The 16,748-nt window shown below is 33.2% G+C and overlaps 1 protein-coding gene across 5 annotated transcripts in view; it reads right to left on the bottom strand.

Annotated features, from left to right (window-relative positions):
• LOC145284486 (UTP--glucose-1-phosphate uridylyltransferase-like) overlaps positions 1 to 16,748 on the bottom strand; it is a 302,604-nt gene that overhangs the window by 56,041 nt on the left and 229,815 nt on the right. For all 5 annotated transcript variants that reach the window (XM_080133353.1, XM_080133352.1, XM_080133350.1 and 2 more), the window contains 2 exons: positions 11,638 to 11,772; positions 7,016 to 7,123 (listed from right to left, as the gene is read on the bottom strand). In XM_080133353.1, coding sequence (XP_079989479.1) covers positions 7,016 to 7,123; positions 11,638 to 11,715 — 186 coding nt within the window. In that variant the 5' untranslated portion in view covers positions 11,716 to 11,772. The remainder of the gene's footprint in view (positions 1 to 7,015; positions 7,124 to 11,637; positions 11,773 to 16,748) is intronic.

The following is a 16,748-nucleotide window of genomic DNA, read 5'->3' as shown; positions in this document are numbered from 1 at the left end:
TCCAATATATTCAGCATAATCAACCGAGAACCACATCACTTTATATAAAAGCATATGATATAAACGGATACACACTCGAGAGTCAAAATAATGAAAAGAATATGCTGTTGTCATAGCCCTATTGATTACATAGATTTTACCGAGTTCACATGAATTTTTTCACTTATCTAACTCAAGGTTTTTAAGGGTCTCACAAAATAAGCAAAACAGACGACTTCTGGTCGACATCAGTTGGCTTCCAACAAACATGGCGTCTGTAAACAAACGTAAAAACCCTGTTTAATTTTTCGTAACAGTCGATTTTTAATAGAGAAAAATTTATTCCAAGAAAGATTGGGAGATGTTTTATTTATTTATTGTTTTTTATTGTGGGGGTGCATTTTATTTTTAATTTACAAAACTTTAAATAAACCTGGCTTTTTGGATTCTCATTTAAAAAAGCTCATTCTATTCAATTCATATTTTAATAATTCTAATAACTAAACATTTCTTTAAAAAGAATTTTAATATTTTTGGTAGATAAAAAAAAAAAAAAAAGTTTGACTGAACTCCCATCCTTTGATTCTTGCTTGTAAGGTATTCACAACCACAACTGCAAAGAACCTTCCTTCTTCTGGGTATAATATCAAATAAAATTTCTGAAGTAGAAGCTCCTGTCTATGGAACACATTACCACAGATTAATTCCCTACAGAATACAACATTAATCCCACATTCTAATATTAAAATATTTGTCAAACTGTCCCCCATAGGTGTGAACATTTTATTCATCCTATTAATCATTTTCACTCAATATTCAACATTTTAAGCGGCTCTTGATTAGTGACTTATTAAATTTTGTTTTGGCTAATCTAAAAATAAAAAAATAAAATAAAAATTTGAAGCCAAACAATGCGTTTTTTTTCTTAAATATTTAAAGGGCTTAATATTTAGCATAGATGCCCTACTTAGGCTTTTAATTTGACAAATTCATTTTAAATATAGTTTAATTTGACAAATAATGTCACTCGAATCGAGAGATTAATTTAACATAACATACGTACAAGTTTACATAAAAGTAAACCTGGTTTCTTATTAGTTCACTGCTCAATAAGTTATCTCCTTTCAGGCACAATCTTTTACTTGTATAAGAGCCATGTACGTTCTTAAAAAAAAAAAAATTAAAAAAAAAAACAAAAAAACTGCTCAGATCACCCTTTCCTACTTTGACAGAATTCAAGACCGGCTTCGAAACCTAGGCAGTGTTCTTTTACCCCTCTTTGCAACCTCTTTCCCACAGAATAGACGTTGCTAACCTAGTTCTATCCTTATTTTCATGGTAAATGCTCAACTAAGCTTCAATCTCTCAAAGGATTCACAACAAATATTGTTGACCTAGTATTAACTAGGTCAACAATCCCCCCACTGTGCCTAAATCTAAATGCAAATTCCATGAACAAAAGGTTCTTTCCTAGAACTGTCCACTTGTGGAACTTTGTACCATGGGCTTGCTTTTCAGCTGACTACAACGCGGTCGTATTCAAGTACAATGTAAACAACTTTTTGTTTAGTCATCCTCTTAAATATATTTCCACCACTACTAGTCATTACGCTGTAGTCTCACTGACCACCTTACACTCATTAACCCCTTACCCTAGAAAGGTCTTCAGAGGCCTTGATAAGCCATGAATTACGTAAAATAAAACAAAGCTGTACGATCAGTAAAAACATGAAAGAAACGAGATGCAATTTAAAAAAAAAAAAAAAAAAAAAAAAGAAAAAAAAGTCATTTTCCTAGGTTAATTATGTACACCATTCAGGAACTCCAGCAGGCTGCAGATTATCCATAATTGATTTAAAGAATACAAGCTGTTACGTTTAAAAGTTGGTTAGGCTCAAATCTCTAATGAAAAATCGTAGTTATTTGCTTTTATGCTTGCAGAATGAAAAAACGTCAAAGAATATAATACAAAAATATGAATTATCTACACTGAAGGAATCGCTTTCTACAGAAGTAAACAACGTGGAATTTAAACTGCATAATATACAGGTTTCTGCATAGTGATCTCTATACAATAATTAGTTTAACAAGTGTGTCAGCAGGGCTGATACAAGTATATTTGGCACTGAAAGGCAAGCTTTAATGCACATATCGTTAATATTGAATGATAGCTGCGATAGTCAATTTTTTAAAGGACAGAAAGAACTAAAATATTTATAACATTAGCTAACAGGTCATTTATTTAGAATATACTCGTCTGCATAGTGATCTCTGGACATAAGCTAGTTTAACAAGGTAGATACAAGTATTTTTAATATTGAAAGGCAAGCTTTTATATGTAAACAAGCTGGCAGCCTGGCGTTGCCCGGTTGTACAATACACTTAATTTATGCAGATTGCATATGTATTATAGAATCAGTCCCTTATTAAATATATATTACAAGGAATAATTTGCCATCAAATGGCCTAATGCGCAAAAAAAAAAAAAAAAAAAAAAAATAGTTCAAATTCCATCTGTTTCTTCACAAAATCCCATCAGCCGATATTTGGGCTTGGTGATGAATGCCCTGGAGAAGTCAATTCTGATTAATGAATAGTTTTAAAATATGCAAACTAAGAAACGATTTGCGATTTTAAAATGGTATCTTATTGTAAATTGATCTCATCAAGAAAAGAAAAAAATAAAGTGATGAGGTACACCCGGGCTTGAACAGGGGGATCATTCGATATCTAGCCCACAACTAAGCTATATCTCCAGATGAAAATACATTTTTTTTTTAAAGAAATGATTTGCTAAGATTTTATTATCTCCCTTGGCCAGTGAAACAATATTCCCTGTAAAAAATTCTTATCTATAAGAAAAGCTATGTTTAAGATCGAATTTTTTCGATACTTATTGTATGAATTTCTGTACAAAACATCTAACATTGCCAGACAAATCAGCTGTGTGAAATTTGCAAAAAATAGACTCAGCCACTTCGGAACCTATTAGAAAGAAAATCACTTGCACAAAGTGACTTATATAATAGTAGAGATGCCTGTTGAGTAGTATGATAGTTGTGTTCATATTTTTTGAACAGATGAGAGAGTAAGAAAAGTGTTAAGAGACCATTTCTTTTGCTTATGACTTGAGCATTATATTAAAATGTTCTCTTACCAAAATTATCTCTAGACCATTATACAAAAGAATGGTGTGAGACTACGTTCCTTATGAACTCCGGGGGGGGGGGGGCTGACTTTTATGAAATTTCATACGAAGGTACTTTATGTGCCTGGCAGTGTTCTTAGATATGCCTTGTATTGGAAGGTCTTCGATAAGTATCAATTGAAATAGTCAGATGAAATAATCAGATTTCAGAACAAGCGATTTGGACTAACATTAGCATCTTATACATTACAAGGGCATTAGAGAATTTTTATATACAAGCTAGAAGGCCCAACATAAAACAGGTTCTCGATTGTGTCAGAAGCGCGTTCAAAATGAAGGTTTCTATTTAGAGCACAATTGAAGCATAATACTTGACTTTTGCATTTTTAACTAATTCAAGATATCAAAATTTTATAAAATCAGTAAGTTCGCTATAGTGCAAAGTAGACAATATATGGGCTAGCTCGCTGTGGAGAGGCATGTGAAGTTTCCTCCCGGTACACCACAATGAGTCCCCAACTAGAACAAATAATTAAAAAAAAAAAAAAAGGGGGGGGGCGATTTCACAGATTTCGATGACGAATATACGAGTAAAGAACATTCGTTGATCCTCATTCAAGCTCGGAGAACGTCGGTTCTCCCTGCTAATTTCACATAAAACTGGGTATTCTGTCTGTAATTGCAAGTATTACCTAAATAACATGTTTGTGCTCTTTTGGAAAGAGCAAGATTGAAGTTTTCTGGATCAACATTTTTATCTGGAGCTGCACCTAAAATTCAAGATGCTCATCCGTGGCCTATGTATTACTGTTCCATTAAATTGTAATAAAAAAAAAAATTTTTTTAGATCAAAAACAATACCACCGTTTCTTTGGTGATTCCAATATCTTTTATATTGGCTTTAACCTTGGCAATACAAGTTAAACCAATCAGATTGATATTTTTTCTATTATAAAAGTCACTCCAGACAACGCCTAAAGCCACTTGGTGTAAGGAGTTAATCATAAAAAGTTAGAAGATAGGATAACTTCAAGATAAACCAACCCTGTTAAAAACCCATCACTATTGCCCAATCCCTTGGACTCCAAACAGGCTAGCCAAAAAGTAAGCTCTTCAAATACCCAATAGAGTAGGCTGTGATTACAAGGCTGACTGACAATAAATGCTTACTCCTAAACTGCTTAAGTGGCTGACCAGAAACCAGGGTTTCTGTGACATCAGAATGTAGGGTTGCAAATAAAAAGTTGAAGTTGCTGGAGTAAATATCGTTTTACTATGTGCAATAAAAAGTTTTATCGTTAGGTTTATTCCTACAAAACCAGAAATTTTAAAAATTTATCTGGTTTTGTAGGAATAGATCTAACGATAAAACTTCAGATTCTTTAAAAAAAAACAAACAAAAAAACTTGATGCATTTTACCGATTTTTATATTTAAATTTCATCTGAGAGTATTTCTGTGCACCGATAACAGATTAGAGAATGTTGATTTCAGAGTTTAAAAACTTCACTAATACTCATAATACCCAAACAATTCGTACATTTAAAAATGAATACTAAATTAAAGTGAAAATTCAGGATAATTACAAATTTGGGTTAATGAAGGTGGTGCCTTTTAGAGCTAGATTATCAACCACTACAGTCGTGAAATTTTTTTAGATACAAAATAATTTGTCCATTAATCGTACAGAATATTAACTTTTTTTATGCAAGTCAGATGAAATAGCTATTACATTCTAGATGGGGTAGGAGACGCAGAAATATCTGGTTTTAGAATCCAGGCACAGAGTTAACCCCATTCGGTCTGATGGATAGATTTTGTCAGGTCATCTACATAGGATGACTGATGTCATGCATCATGGCAATAAACCACTGATGAAGGAAGGCCTCTTTAGTCCTGGTCGACAACCTTTCTACACCATTTCAACTTCAAAATGGACTTATTTTCAATTACAAGAACCCAAGTTCGCCTAGCTGGACAAACTTGGGTTCTTGTACTGGAAAAATATCCAGTAAATAAAACGTTTAGTAAATCGTCATTTTTTTGGCATTTCCATAACCAAACATGGATATAAATATCACTAAAACATCCGCCGAGTCATAAGTTTCATTTCAGTACCTTACTCATCTGGGTGGATTGCCTGTAGGCCGAGATAAACCGTGTCACACACAGACATTAGGAAAATTTATAAGATCAACTTTAAAATGGCTTCATCAATTCAAATTTAGATTTTAGTAAATTGATAATTCTTTTCAGTTAACTTCTCCAATGAGAAAGGAAATGGACTGGTCATCTTCATATATGTATATAAGAAAACCCCTAAAATACAAACTTAGAGGCCAAGAAAGTACTAGGTGAACCTACCGTAATAAAGGAAGTCTTGTATCGGACAAAATGTTTCATGATGCTGGAGAAACCTCTACAAAAACTATAGAAGTAACAGCTAGTTTTTCGTTTTTTTATGGGATGATCATCTTTAGTTAACTATTACGTGTAATTATATTTATGCAGATATTCTATTGAATTTATACTTGTGCAAAAAAGGTTATAGCAAACACAAACCTCTTTCTATATATTATGTATACGTATATATTTGCTTATAAAATTTTGTCCAAACTCCTATCAATTTTTGTCTGCAGACATGAAACTTAATATATAGGGTATTTGAACCCATACAAACTGTATTTGGGTTCTAGCTGGGGAAAATCGGTGCAAAAGTGAAAATTAAATGGAATTTGCCAGGTGAAGGTCAAATGACGGCATTACGAATATGCATGCGTAACGTAATAGCTATTGGTTCATGTTTTAACTTTTAGCCTTACAAACATGTCTTCATAGCTCGGGCGTTAACGTCAAAGAAAATTCGTAAGCTAAACGTTTTGGTTTTGGGTGGTGGCGCACGAGTCATTTTGTTTTAACTTTAAATCATTACTATATATATTGAGTCTAATATAATACGTTTGAAATATGTATTAATATATTTAAGAGTATTTTACGACCGGGCAATGTCGGGCGGCCTGCTAGTTTAGTATGTAACATTACTTTTAAAGTGGACCAAACGTTGTGTTTAGAGACTCGCAAAGAAAAACTTTGGCACAAACTTATTAAGTGAAAGGAAAAAAAATTATTCATTTTCACATGCAATTCGCCGACACATTAAAAACACGACACAATATATTCGGTTTTCCTCTTTTCTGTCAGATAGCAGTATTTTGTTTAGCTACAATCTCCACGTGAAAAAAACGACCCTGGTGGCTAACTGTCCCGTGGAGAGGCATAGTAAATAGGTACAATCAGCTGTCGTGTTGCAGTAATTCTCTTTAGGACCCACAGGTCGTTTGGCTCACTTTTGAAGGGGTAGGAGGAGGAGGAGACATGCTTGTCAAACGTACCTTCCAAATTGCCACATTTTTTTCTTCGATCTTGATGCATATGAATTTCTTTCGTAATGTCTTAAATGTTGAAGCAACATTGACTCGGCATACAAGTCGCTAATGTGTACTATTCTGTCTTCTCATTTAAATGGAACCAGTGACTATATTACAAGTATAGTTTCTAGATAAGATTCATGTCCTGCGCTCCGGCTACCAAAAAGAGTTTTATAAACGAAACATCAAATTAAACTTATCTTCTGCTAATAGTACAAATCCTTTCTTTTGAACGAGCGGAGTTCAAATTGTTGAGTTGTGGAAACATTGAAATTCTTTAGTTTTTTTAATATTTTTATTTTATTTTGGGCCTTGCCGCCAAATTCAGGACCTGCAACTACGGTATTGATAGCGTTTTAAATGGAGTATCCCAATATTTCACAGTAATAACGAGCACTAAAATTTGAACCAAGAATAAAGAAAAAGAAAAACGTTATAAGATTGGAAATTAAGGTACTTACGACATCATCTGGGATTGGTTTTATTTTATCCCAGTTTACTGATGGTCCAGTTTCTTGCAGATATCTACTAAATAACTCCTTAAACTGGTTCATCTCCATCTGACATTTCTGAAAAAGATAATGTTTATTTTACAATATATCTATAGAAGTGAGAATATGTGTGTGAAAGGGAGGACAACTCTCAACCTATATACTCAACGAATATTTAATCTGCAGATTTGAAATTTTGTATGTAGGATATTGAGACATGCCCATATGAAAAAGTCAGGAAACTGAACGCACCTCGTAACAGTGAGTTCACTACTTTATAAAAACCCTGGCCATGGAAAAAGTATGAAATCGCCATTAATATGTACCCCCAAATAGCCATACCCTCTCAACTAACCTTGCAAGAGATTTACCAGTTCATCTTTGGAACATTTTAATCGGTTTTCATCTGGAAAAAAGGGTTGCTAAGGGGTCAAAATTGAAATATTGGTACGTAGGGGGGGGAAGGGGGTAATCGGATTTATCTGTCAACTGGTTTACAACTGCACAAATCGTTCACATGACAGCTTATGTAAAGAATAAGTAGGTTTGAAAACACCTTAAAGAACGTGGCAAGCTGGCCTAATGGCTATTGTACTTAACGTTATAGTTTCGATCTCAGCTCGAGTATTTTTTTTAACTAACAAGTGAACTGCTTAGAAAAAAAAAAAAAAAAACTCGTGCACATGTTTCAGTTTGTTTTGTTCGACTTTTGAAAAAGGAAAAAAAAAACGCTACGTTTATTACTGGGCAACGCCAGATACATCTGCTAGTTATAAAGAATTCCGAGCCCTAACAAAACCAACCTATATAAAGATTAGTAGGCACTCGAGCCTGAGCTCCTATAATTTGACATGGAAAATTACATGAAATATTGAGATTGAAGGTACACAATGAGTTAAAAGTAAGATTAGTTACAAAGGAAAAAAACTGGGGAAAAATTAGGATTGTTACTAAAGGAAGGGAGATAATCAAAACCTAAAATAGGTATGGAATTTTTAACTATTGGGACAATATAAAGTTTCCGAAATTATGTTGAAAAATATACCCAATTTTGTAGGAAAAAAAAAAATTCAGTAATTTGCTTGATATAGAGATATAGAAGAAAAAAAAAAAGATATTCTTGATCAATATTTCTCTGGATAAATACTATTTGAAACTTAGGAAATATTAATTCTCTGATCCTACACTGGAGCAAAGTAGATTAGGTGGTGGTGGTTTCAATCACTAACTAAAAGGAAATAAACCTGATTTTTTTTTCACGAAATTTATTCACTTATGTTGACTCATTGGAGTTTTAAGATAAACTGTTAAACACCATGTAGTCCTGTTATTTAAGAAATTAAAATTTCCTTTTAATTGGCCTTTGATAAACGCTATTTTGTTTTAGTCTAAATTAATTTTTTCCCCATGCATCTTAACTTCGAAACAACTTAATTCTATGATAAAACATAAGATTTTGAAATACTGTAATTATATATATGTGTCTGCAAACTGTACTTTCAATTTGCACATTTCATAAACAGCTTCTAATCTATAACAGCTTGTTCTTAGTTAATCGGTACGATGAGTTTTAAAAGCGGCCAAATAGTTTTGAAGACTAAACCGTTTCAAAAAGGTCAAGTTTACTAAACTTGCCTTTAAAAAGCGAAATCTGGTACCCCTAGACAAGAATCTTAGAGTGACCGCTGATGTAGCCTCGTTTTCGAATATATGATCGTTGTTGTAATGGTGTGAGAAAAGAACTTGTAATGATTTTAATGTGTAGTGGTTCTTCAAAGAGAGTCAGTGAAACATTACACAAAGGGGAACATTCGAAAGAAACAGGGCAAAGAAAATATCTACTGAGGAGATGCCGACTGAAGCAAATTAAAGATTTTTATTTGTATTGAACTATGTAGCACAATTACTTTTTGAGCATTTCTTAGTACTTAATTCATCTCATTTGGGTCAGTTCTATATTTAAAATACAATGGACACTTTCATAGAAATATTTAAACTTATTTGCAGTGTTATTTTTTCTGTTCCAAAACTAATATTTGGAGCTATTCAGAAAAAGCAGTCATATCAAAACATTGATTAAATACTTCATGGTTTTGTTAGTAATTTAATAGTTAATACACATTTTTGCATCGTTATATTTTCTTATATTATATGCAACAATTTTATAGTAAAACGTTTGAGATTGCCGCGATTAGAACAGGTATTATATTTGGAATTCACGGAAAAAACCCCCTAATAATTAGGCCATCAAAAGTGTAGGGGAAGTATGTCATTGTCAGACCTCATCTAAAAGGATACAAAAGTTTAGACCATTCTTAACTAGAATCATTTGTCACCACAATGTCTTACAAAAGATGGCTTAAATTTTAAAATACGATGCTGAAATAATTATATAAAATTAAAATTTCTACAGAATAATTTGTAGTGGATATTTTATGATTTGATTCGATCAAGTGCAATTATTCAACATTTGTTAGTTTAGTACAATCCAGATTTTTTAAAACTAAAAATATTTTAAAGTGTACTTACACACTTAATGTAATTTTATAATCAGAGTAGGATCTGTATTTTGATATACATGTCTCCACTATTTTGCTTTTCAGAAAGTGAAATACAAGACATTCACATTTCTAAATTTACAAATACCAGAGAAAAAGATTTATGTTCCTGACTTTCAAAGATTGCAGATAATTGTGTGAAATTTTATTACAGAAATTTAAACTCTTGACAAAGAGATGGGGCAAAGACAAATGAGGGCAAGTAACACCAGTTAAGCCAGGCTAAAAAAAAATAAAAATTAACAGGGCTGTACCCTTGTATTAAATTCTATATCTATGGTGTATTTTTTTTTTCCACCCATGTGCTCAGGTAACTTGAAACCTTATCAACACCTACTTTGCTAATAAAATCAGTGTTTAAATATATGAATAAACTAGTTTTCACTAGCAGTTATCAAATTGTTAAATATTGTGGCTCTTAATGCTACATTGCCTTGGATCCTTTCCATACGCTGTTGAGTCGCCATCTTTGTCATGTACAATTCACGTACGAGGTGCCTTAAGTTTCCAGACTTCTTGTACAGGCATTTAAAATTGTCACAGACAATTGAAAATTCCGCATGTTATTGCTATACATCTGAGATGACTGACCAATTTTTTGGATTTCAGGTTCAAATGAACAGCTACGGTAGTAATTGAAATACACCCTACTAAAGCCCGATTATCACAGCTGGTGAATTTCAAAAATGCAATCTGGGCATGAGGACACTTTACAAGAACGATATGCAATAAAATTGTTTTAAACTTAGAAAAAATACTAGAAACGTATGGAATACTTCAGATTGCTTTTGGACCATCTTGCATGAATCTAGCATCAGTTTTTGAGTGGTATAAGAGATTTAAGGAAGGCAGGGAGTTTGAGGGATGAGGTGTGGAAGGAGTAAGGAAGTCAAAACACCAGAGTTGATTAGGCAAATAAAGGATTTCATGGATAAAGACCGTATGTTTATAGAGACAATAAGTGCAGTTTGATGTCAGTGTGGGAACTGTACACAATTATTCACAAGGAACTGAAGATGCAGAAGACTTCTGCATCTTCAGTTCCTTATGAAGACTTGTGAAGTTTGTCCCAAGAGTGCAGTCCATAACTCCATCTTGTCAAAGACTATCTGGCAAAAATGGACATCAAGACAGTACCTCACCCTCTCTATAGTTTCTCTGAAACCTTAGAGGCTGTCATTATGAGACAATTGAGGTGAAAGAGGCTGTGACCAGGGTCATTGACATGCACACAAGACTTGCAGAAGTTGTCTAAACGATACAAGTGCATTGGAGCCGGGATGATTACCTTGAGATTACAATTTTACGAGTACTATCAATAAAAGTTCCCATACGAAAAAGTCTAGAAACTTATTTAAGGCACCTCGTAACAATGACAATTTACTTCATAAAAACACTGGCCATGGAAAAACATTTCTGCAGACCAGAGCATGAAATCGCCATTAATATGTACCCCAAAAATCACCATAGCCTCTCAGGTAACCTTACAGTAAAAGTTACCAGTTCGTCTTTGGAATTCGTATCTGCTCCGTTTCCCCTGATGGTACACATGTAGAAATTTAAACATAAACGCACATCTTATAGTTTCCTCCCTATTAATCTGACCATCATAGTACACTTCAGTGGCAGTATGCATTGGGATAAATAAAAAAAAAAAAGGTGGGCTCTGGACTTGGACAAAAAAAAAAAAAAAATAAAAAATTTAAAAAAAATAAAAAAAAAATAAATGCAGTCTAGAGGGATTCCTTCACTGATCAAGGACAGAAGATCAAGTGCCATATCAAAAGATGGCGTTTGCTCAGAGCCAAAAGGCCAAGAAACAATATGTTTTGAAAAGAACTAGCGTTGAGCGTTAGCCGAGAAAGAAAAAGAAAAAAAAAAAGCCGCGACGTGACTAAGTCTCTAACGATTACGGTTGATCGTGTCCAAGTGTGTTGGATATAAACTTTAGAGTCAAAACAATATGCTTAATAGCCCTAAATATTACACAGCATACAATATGCAGGAAAAAAACAAAACAAAAAAAAAACTTACTTTCTTGTTTTTAGGCGCTGCCGTTTCAACCAACTTTTCCAGTTCTCTGTGCATTCCAGCCAGTGCATCTTTGTGCATCAATTCTTTGAATTCAACTTCACTCGGTGTTCGTGAATGGCCTCTTACAAAGGTAGTCTGCAAAAAAAATAAGTTAATTAGTAAAAGTACAGACGTTACACATTTTGGAATCGAACATTAAAATAAAGATTATCAGCAACTAAAAATATTCATTACAACAACTGACCATTTTAAAATGTAACGTGGCCATAACATTTTCACTTGGATCCAATACATTGTATGCATAGACAGTCACAAGGGAAAGACATTCAACTGCTTTGTTTAAAAAAAAAAAAAAAAAAAAAAAAAGGCATTTATTAATAGTACCGTCCAAATCACGTATGCATCTTGTTTTTACAGTTCCTCTAGTCAAAACACATCTCAACGTCTTTTCCATTTTTCATGCCGCCATGGAGTTACATGCTGGTCCATACTTCCTAGTCACCGTCACGTCAAGATTGATCTTTTTGAATTTAAATTTCTGCATAGACAGGACGACGACAAACAAGATAGGGTTCCTTTTGATTAATAATTATCTTTCTCTCAGATAACGTGAAAGTTCTGCCTTTCTCCCTTGTCTGCTTGACCATGTCTAATTGTCTATCTAAATTAAGTGCAGAAACCAAGAAAAAAAAAATATAACTTGATTATAAAATATAGAAAATAAGACCATCTGTAAGTCGGTTATAAAATAAAAAAAGCAGACAAACTTTATTATAACTAAGATAATTGTATTATTTGAACAACCACTCTGATTTGGGATATTCTCATGACATTTCGGTGGATGTAACCTCCCACCTACTTCAGGTGTATCTTAGACTGAAGAATCCGAATGAATAGTTAAAATAGAATTATTAATCCTCAAACGAATTCCGAAACTTTAAAAATGAACATTTTTGTACTTAAGCTATTTTTCAGCTTTTTTTTTTTTGCTTTTAAGTATTTTGAGGTCAAACTTTTTCCAGTTATTAAAGATTCCCTTTCACCAGTGGATAAGTTTCCTATCAAATATCCTATTCAGTTTAACGGCTATTTTATATGCTGGCATGTGTTAGACAGCTTTTACAAATAGACTTCAAAAGCAACCTATTTCTGGTTAGTTTTTTTTTTATCCCTCTTTCAAGCCCATTTTTATCCTTTCCGTCCAGGTTTTCTGGAGTCTTTCACTCTGAACCGACTCCAGAACTGTTCTATACCTAACGACTCAGAACTCACTCATTCTTGCGATGTGGTCATACCAACGGAGTCTCCTGTTCTACACACGTCTATATACTGTCTAGATTTAATCTTCCAATTAAGTTATCAAAACTAAGCTCTATATATAAAAAAAAAAAAAACTAGAGTTACCTCCCTTTTCGTCTTATTTCCTTTCCTTACACGTTAAATAAGGCCATATCTCATTGGCCAAAGGTGTCGCACATTGACCATTCACGGCAACCTATTTATTAAGCGGGACTAGAGATTCCCTTTAAACTCTTTTGTTCAAACCTGCGGAGGAAAGACTTATTTCATCTCTTTCCAAACTGAATGGAGCCCGTCAAACCGAAGACGTTAAAATAAGAACTTTTTTTACTTAAAAAGCCGCAAGCGCAATTGTTTTGCAACCTGCTTATTTTATATTTGTATTATTTGAAGTTAAATACACTTGTTCTCCGACTTGTATATTCGTGTTTTTCCGTCAGAGTCCTAAGTGTCTGGTCGAAACAACATTTTGCAAAACAATTCTCAAGTTTAGCTGGTTGTTGCGAAAAAAGAAAAAAATACAGGAGATCACTTGAAGTCCCATATATATATATATATATATATATATATATATATATATATATATATATATACACACACACACACATGAACGAACTGTTTAAATTCTCAAGGTGCGAACGAGTAGACATCTTTATGACCTCGTGCGGACTTGGAAATATTTGACGAAAAATTCTTCACTATTATTTGTCATTGTGACAAGAAAATAAACCCTTTTACAGCAAATCTTATTGCTTATCCCTCCCGCCCGACAAAAAAAAAAAAAAAAAATAAATAAATTTATATATATATTTTACTATTGTCGCTCTCAAAGGGAGACAAAATAGAAACATTGGTCTACTTGGGACTCCATGTGTTTCAAAAGCTGTGATTCTCCGGCGAGGCTGTTTTACGAATTGTTTGTCGCTCTTTGAGAAAAGAAACTGGATTCACGTTTGATTTAAAATAAAGAGTGAATCCTAAAATGGATAATTTTAAGACATTGAAGGGTGTAAGGGCTCTCGAAGTCGCCCGGGAAGTCTTAAAGGATGATATTACACTTAACATCGAAATGCTGGAACAGCGTGAAGGACTAAGGACTTTCCAGAAAGAGGAAGATATTATCAAGGAGATGCTAGTTGAAGTTCGTTCCTTGAATGAAAAAATTAAAGCAATATGCATGAAAGCAGAATTTGATTTGAAGAATTGTGGTTTCATTGACGAACAGAAGAAAGAAATTGAATTTCGAACTAATGTTAATGATTGTCTTGCCGACATCGAAGACAGTTGAACACATCGGAGAAATCTGAAGTTGGCTCTGTACCTCCGTTATCCATGCCCAAGTTACAATGTGCAACCTTCAGTGGAATTAATCCATCCAAATTCAAGAATTTTATTTCACAATTCAAAAACTGTACAGACTTAAATCCAGTCTAAATTAATTTTATTGAAGGTTATTTAAGTGGTTATGCTTTACAATTGGTTTTATTGAAGGTTATTTAAGTGGTTATGCTTTACAATTGGTTTTATTGAAGGTTATTTAAGTGGTTATGCTTTACAATTGGTTTTATTGAAGGTTATTTAAGTGGTTATGCTTTACAATTGGTTTTATTGAAGGTTATTTAAGTGGTTATGCTTTACAATTGGTTTTATTGAAGGTTATTTAAGTGGTTATGCTTTACAATTGATTTTATTGAAGGTTATTTAAGTGGTTATGCTTTACAATTGGTTTTATTGAAGGTTATTTAAGTGGTTATGCTTTACAATTGGTTTTATTGAAGTTTATTTAAGTGGTTATGCTTTACAATTGGTTTTATTGAAGTTTATTTAAGTGGTTATGCTTTACAATTGGTTTTATTGAAGGTTATTTAAGTGGTTATGCTTTACAATTGGTTTTATTGAAGGTTATTTAAGTGGTTATGCTTTACAATTGGTTTTATTGAAGTTTATTTAAGTGGTTATGCTTTACAATTGGTTTTATTGAAGTTTATTTAAGTGGTTATGCTTTACAATTGGTTTTATTGAAGGTTATTTAAGTGGTTATGCTTTACAATTGGTTTTATTGAAGGTTATTTAAGTGGTTATGCTTTACAATTGGTTTTATTGAAGTTTATTTAAGTGGTTATGCCTTACAATTGGTTTCTCATCTAACATTGGAAGATGAAAATTTTAATGTTGCTGTCGATCTATTGACAAAGGAATTTTTAGATATCTCCTTTATTATTAACGAAATTTTTAAGCAGATAATTTCTGCTTCTCCTCAATATGACCCTGAATTTGAGTCTGAAACAATACCTTGTGGAAGTGAGAGCGGATTTGTCTGAACTGAAAACGTCATATCAGATCGATTTTTTTTAGAATAATTCCCCTGGGTTTTTGTTGATCAGTCACATTATGTTTGAAAAGTTACCTGTGGTCTTGAGAAGGGAAATTAGTCACAGAGTGGGCACGAATTACCCGTCTTTGACTCATTTGACAATTATAATGAAGCTGTTCGTGCTCTGTCGAGGAATAAGAAATATTCGTGATCAGCAGAAACTAATTCTAAAGGCGATGGAACACATGTTAAAAATCATGAAATGGGGAAAGGAGATGCTGCCTTACAGAGTTTTTCTACTAATTATGCCCATACATACTGCAAACTTTGCTCAGTACGTGGCCACTCCATGTTGAAGTGCAGCAAATTCTCTACTTATAAAGCAAGAGTTGAGATATAAACAGTTGACATTGTGTATCGGATGTTCCAGTTATAAACACAAAAGCGAAGATTGCCCTGGGCGCCAGAAAAATTATCTCCTGCAAACTGTGTCGATCTAAGGCACATATTACACCTTTATGTGATGAAAAAAAAAAAAAAAAAAAAAAAAAAATTATATATATATATATATATATATATATATATATATAATTTCACTATTTTCCCATATTGATGAAAACATTACCTGTTTAAGCTATTTCATTACATAATGAAACAAAGAAAACTGGTTAACTGCCTATTAGACACTGGAAGTCAGCGCTCTTATTTTTCCAACAAAATAAAAAAGGAACTAAGATATCCTGATGGAGATTCGAGTCTTACCGATTACCAGATGAAAACCTATGCAGGTGTTACGGTAAAGAGTCTTGAACAAGTTGTTTTGAATGTTAATGTTGGTAAAGGGAGACAACTCCCCATTCCGGAGTTAATAAATGACCAATTTGGTATTCAATTTCAGTTTGAAAATTTCTGTCAAGTCCAACCTAAATAAATTAATACAGGTTAGCATTTTCTAATAAGAAACAGAGCAATGCTATAAAAATTGACGATATCCTAGGTGTAGATATTTTTCAATTTATGACTAACTCCAGAATTATTAAATGCATGAATGGACACGCATGGGATTTACCTCAAGGGATTGCTCCATTTGGTAATGTTCAGCATTTTTTATATGTCGATCAAATCTTTCCTGTAGGAACTGGAAGATCCAATGATTGTGCTAATTATCATACTAGCATATCGGAACATGCCCGTTGCCCAGAGCGCCAATTGAAGGCTATATTGGAATCCAAATTAACCCACCAAGATCCATTCTGATATATTTGAATCTTCAAATGTGGAGAGAAATTTAGAAAGGATGTTTGCTGTGGAAATTGATGGCACTTCCCTTGAAGAATTAATCGTGGATTATGACCGAAATAAAATCGATAGCTTCAAGTCTATTGAATTCAAAACTCACATTTTGTGGATTCACCCTGGCATAAAGATAAAATCAATTCTGTGCCTTCCAACTACGAAGTCGTTCTGAAGGTACTTGACAGAACTAGGCTTTCCTTGG

The sequence above is a fragment of the Euprymna scolopes genome, chromosome 9 (genome assembly GCF_053919585.1).
Source record: "Euprymna scolopes isolate OS-2025 chromosome 9, ASM5391958v1, whole genome shotgun sequence".
In the NCBI taxonomy this organism is placed as follows: Eukaryota; Metazoa; Mollusca; class Cephalopoda; order Sepiida; family Sepiolidae; genus Euprymna; species Euprymna scolopes.
Note: the sequence above shows the minus strand (reverse complement) of the source record. Positions and strands in the feature narration are given on the sequence as shown.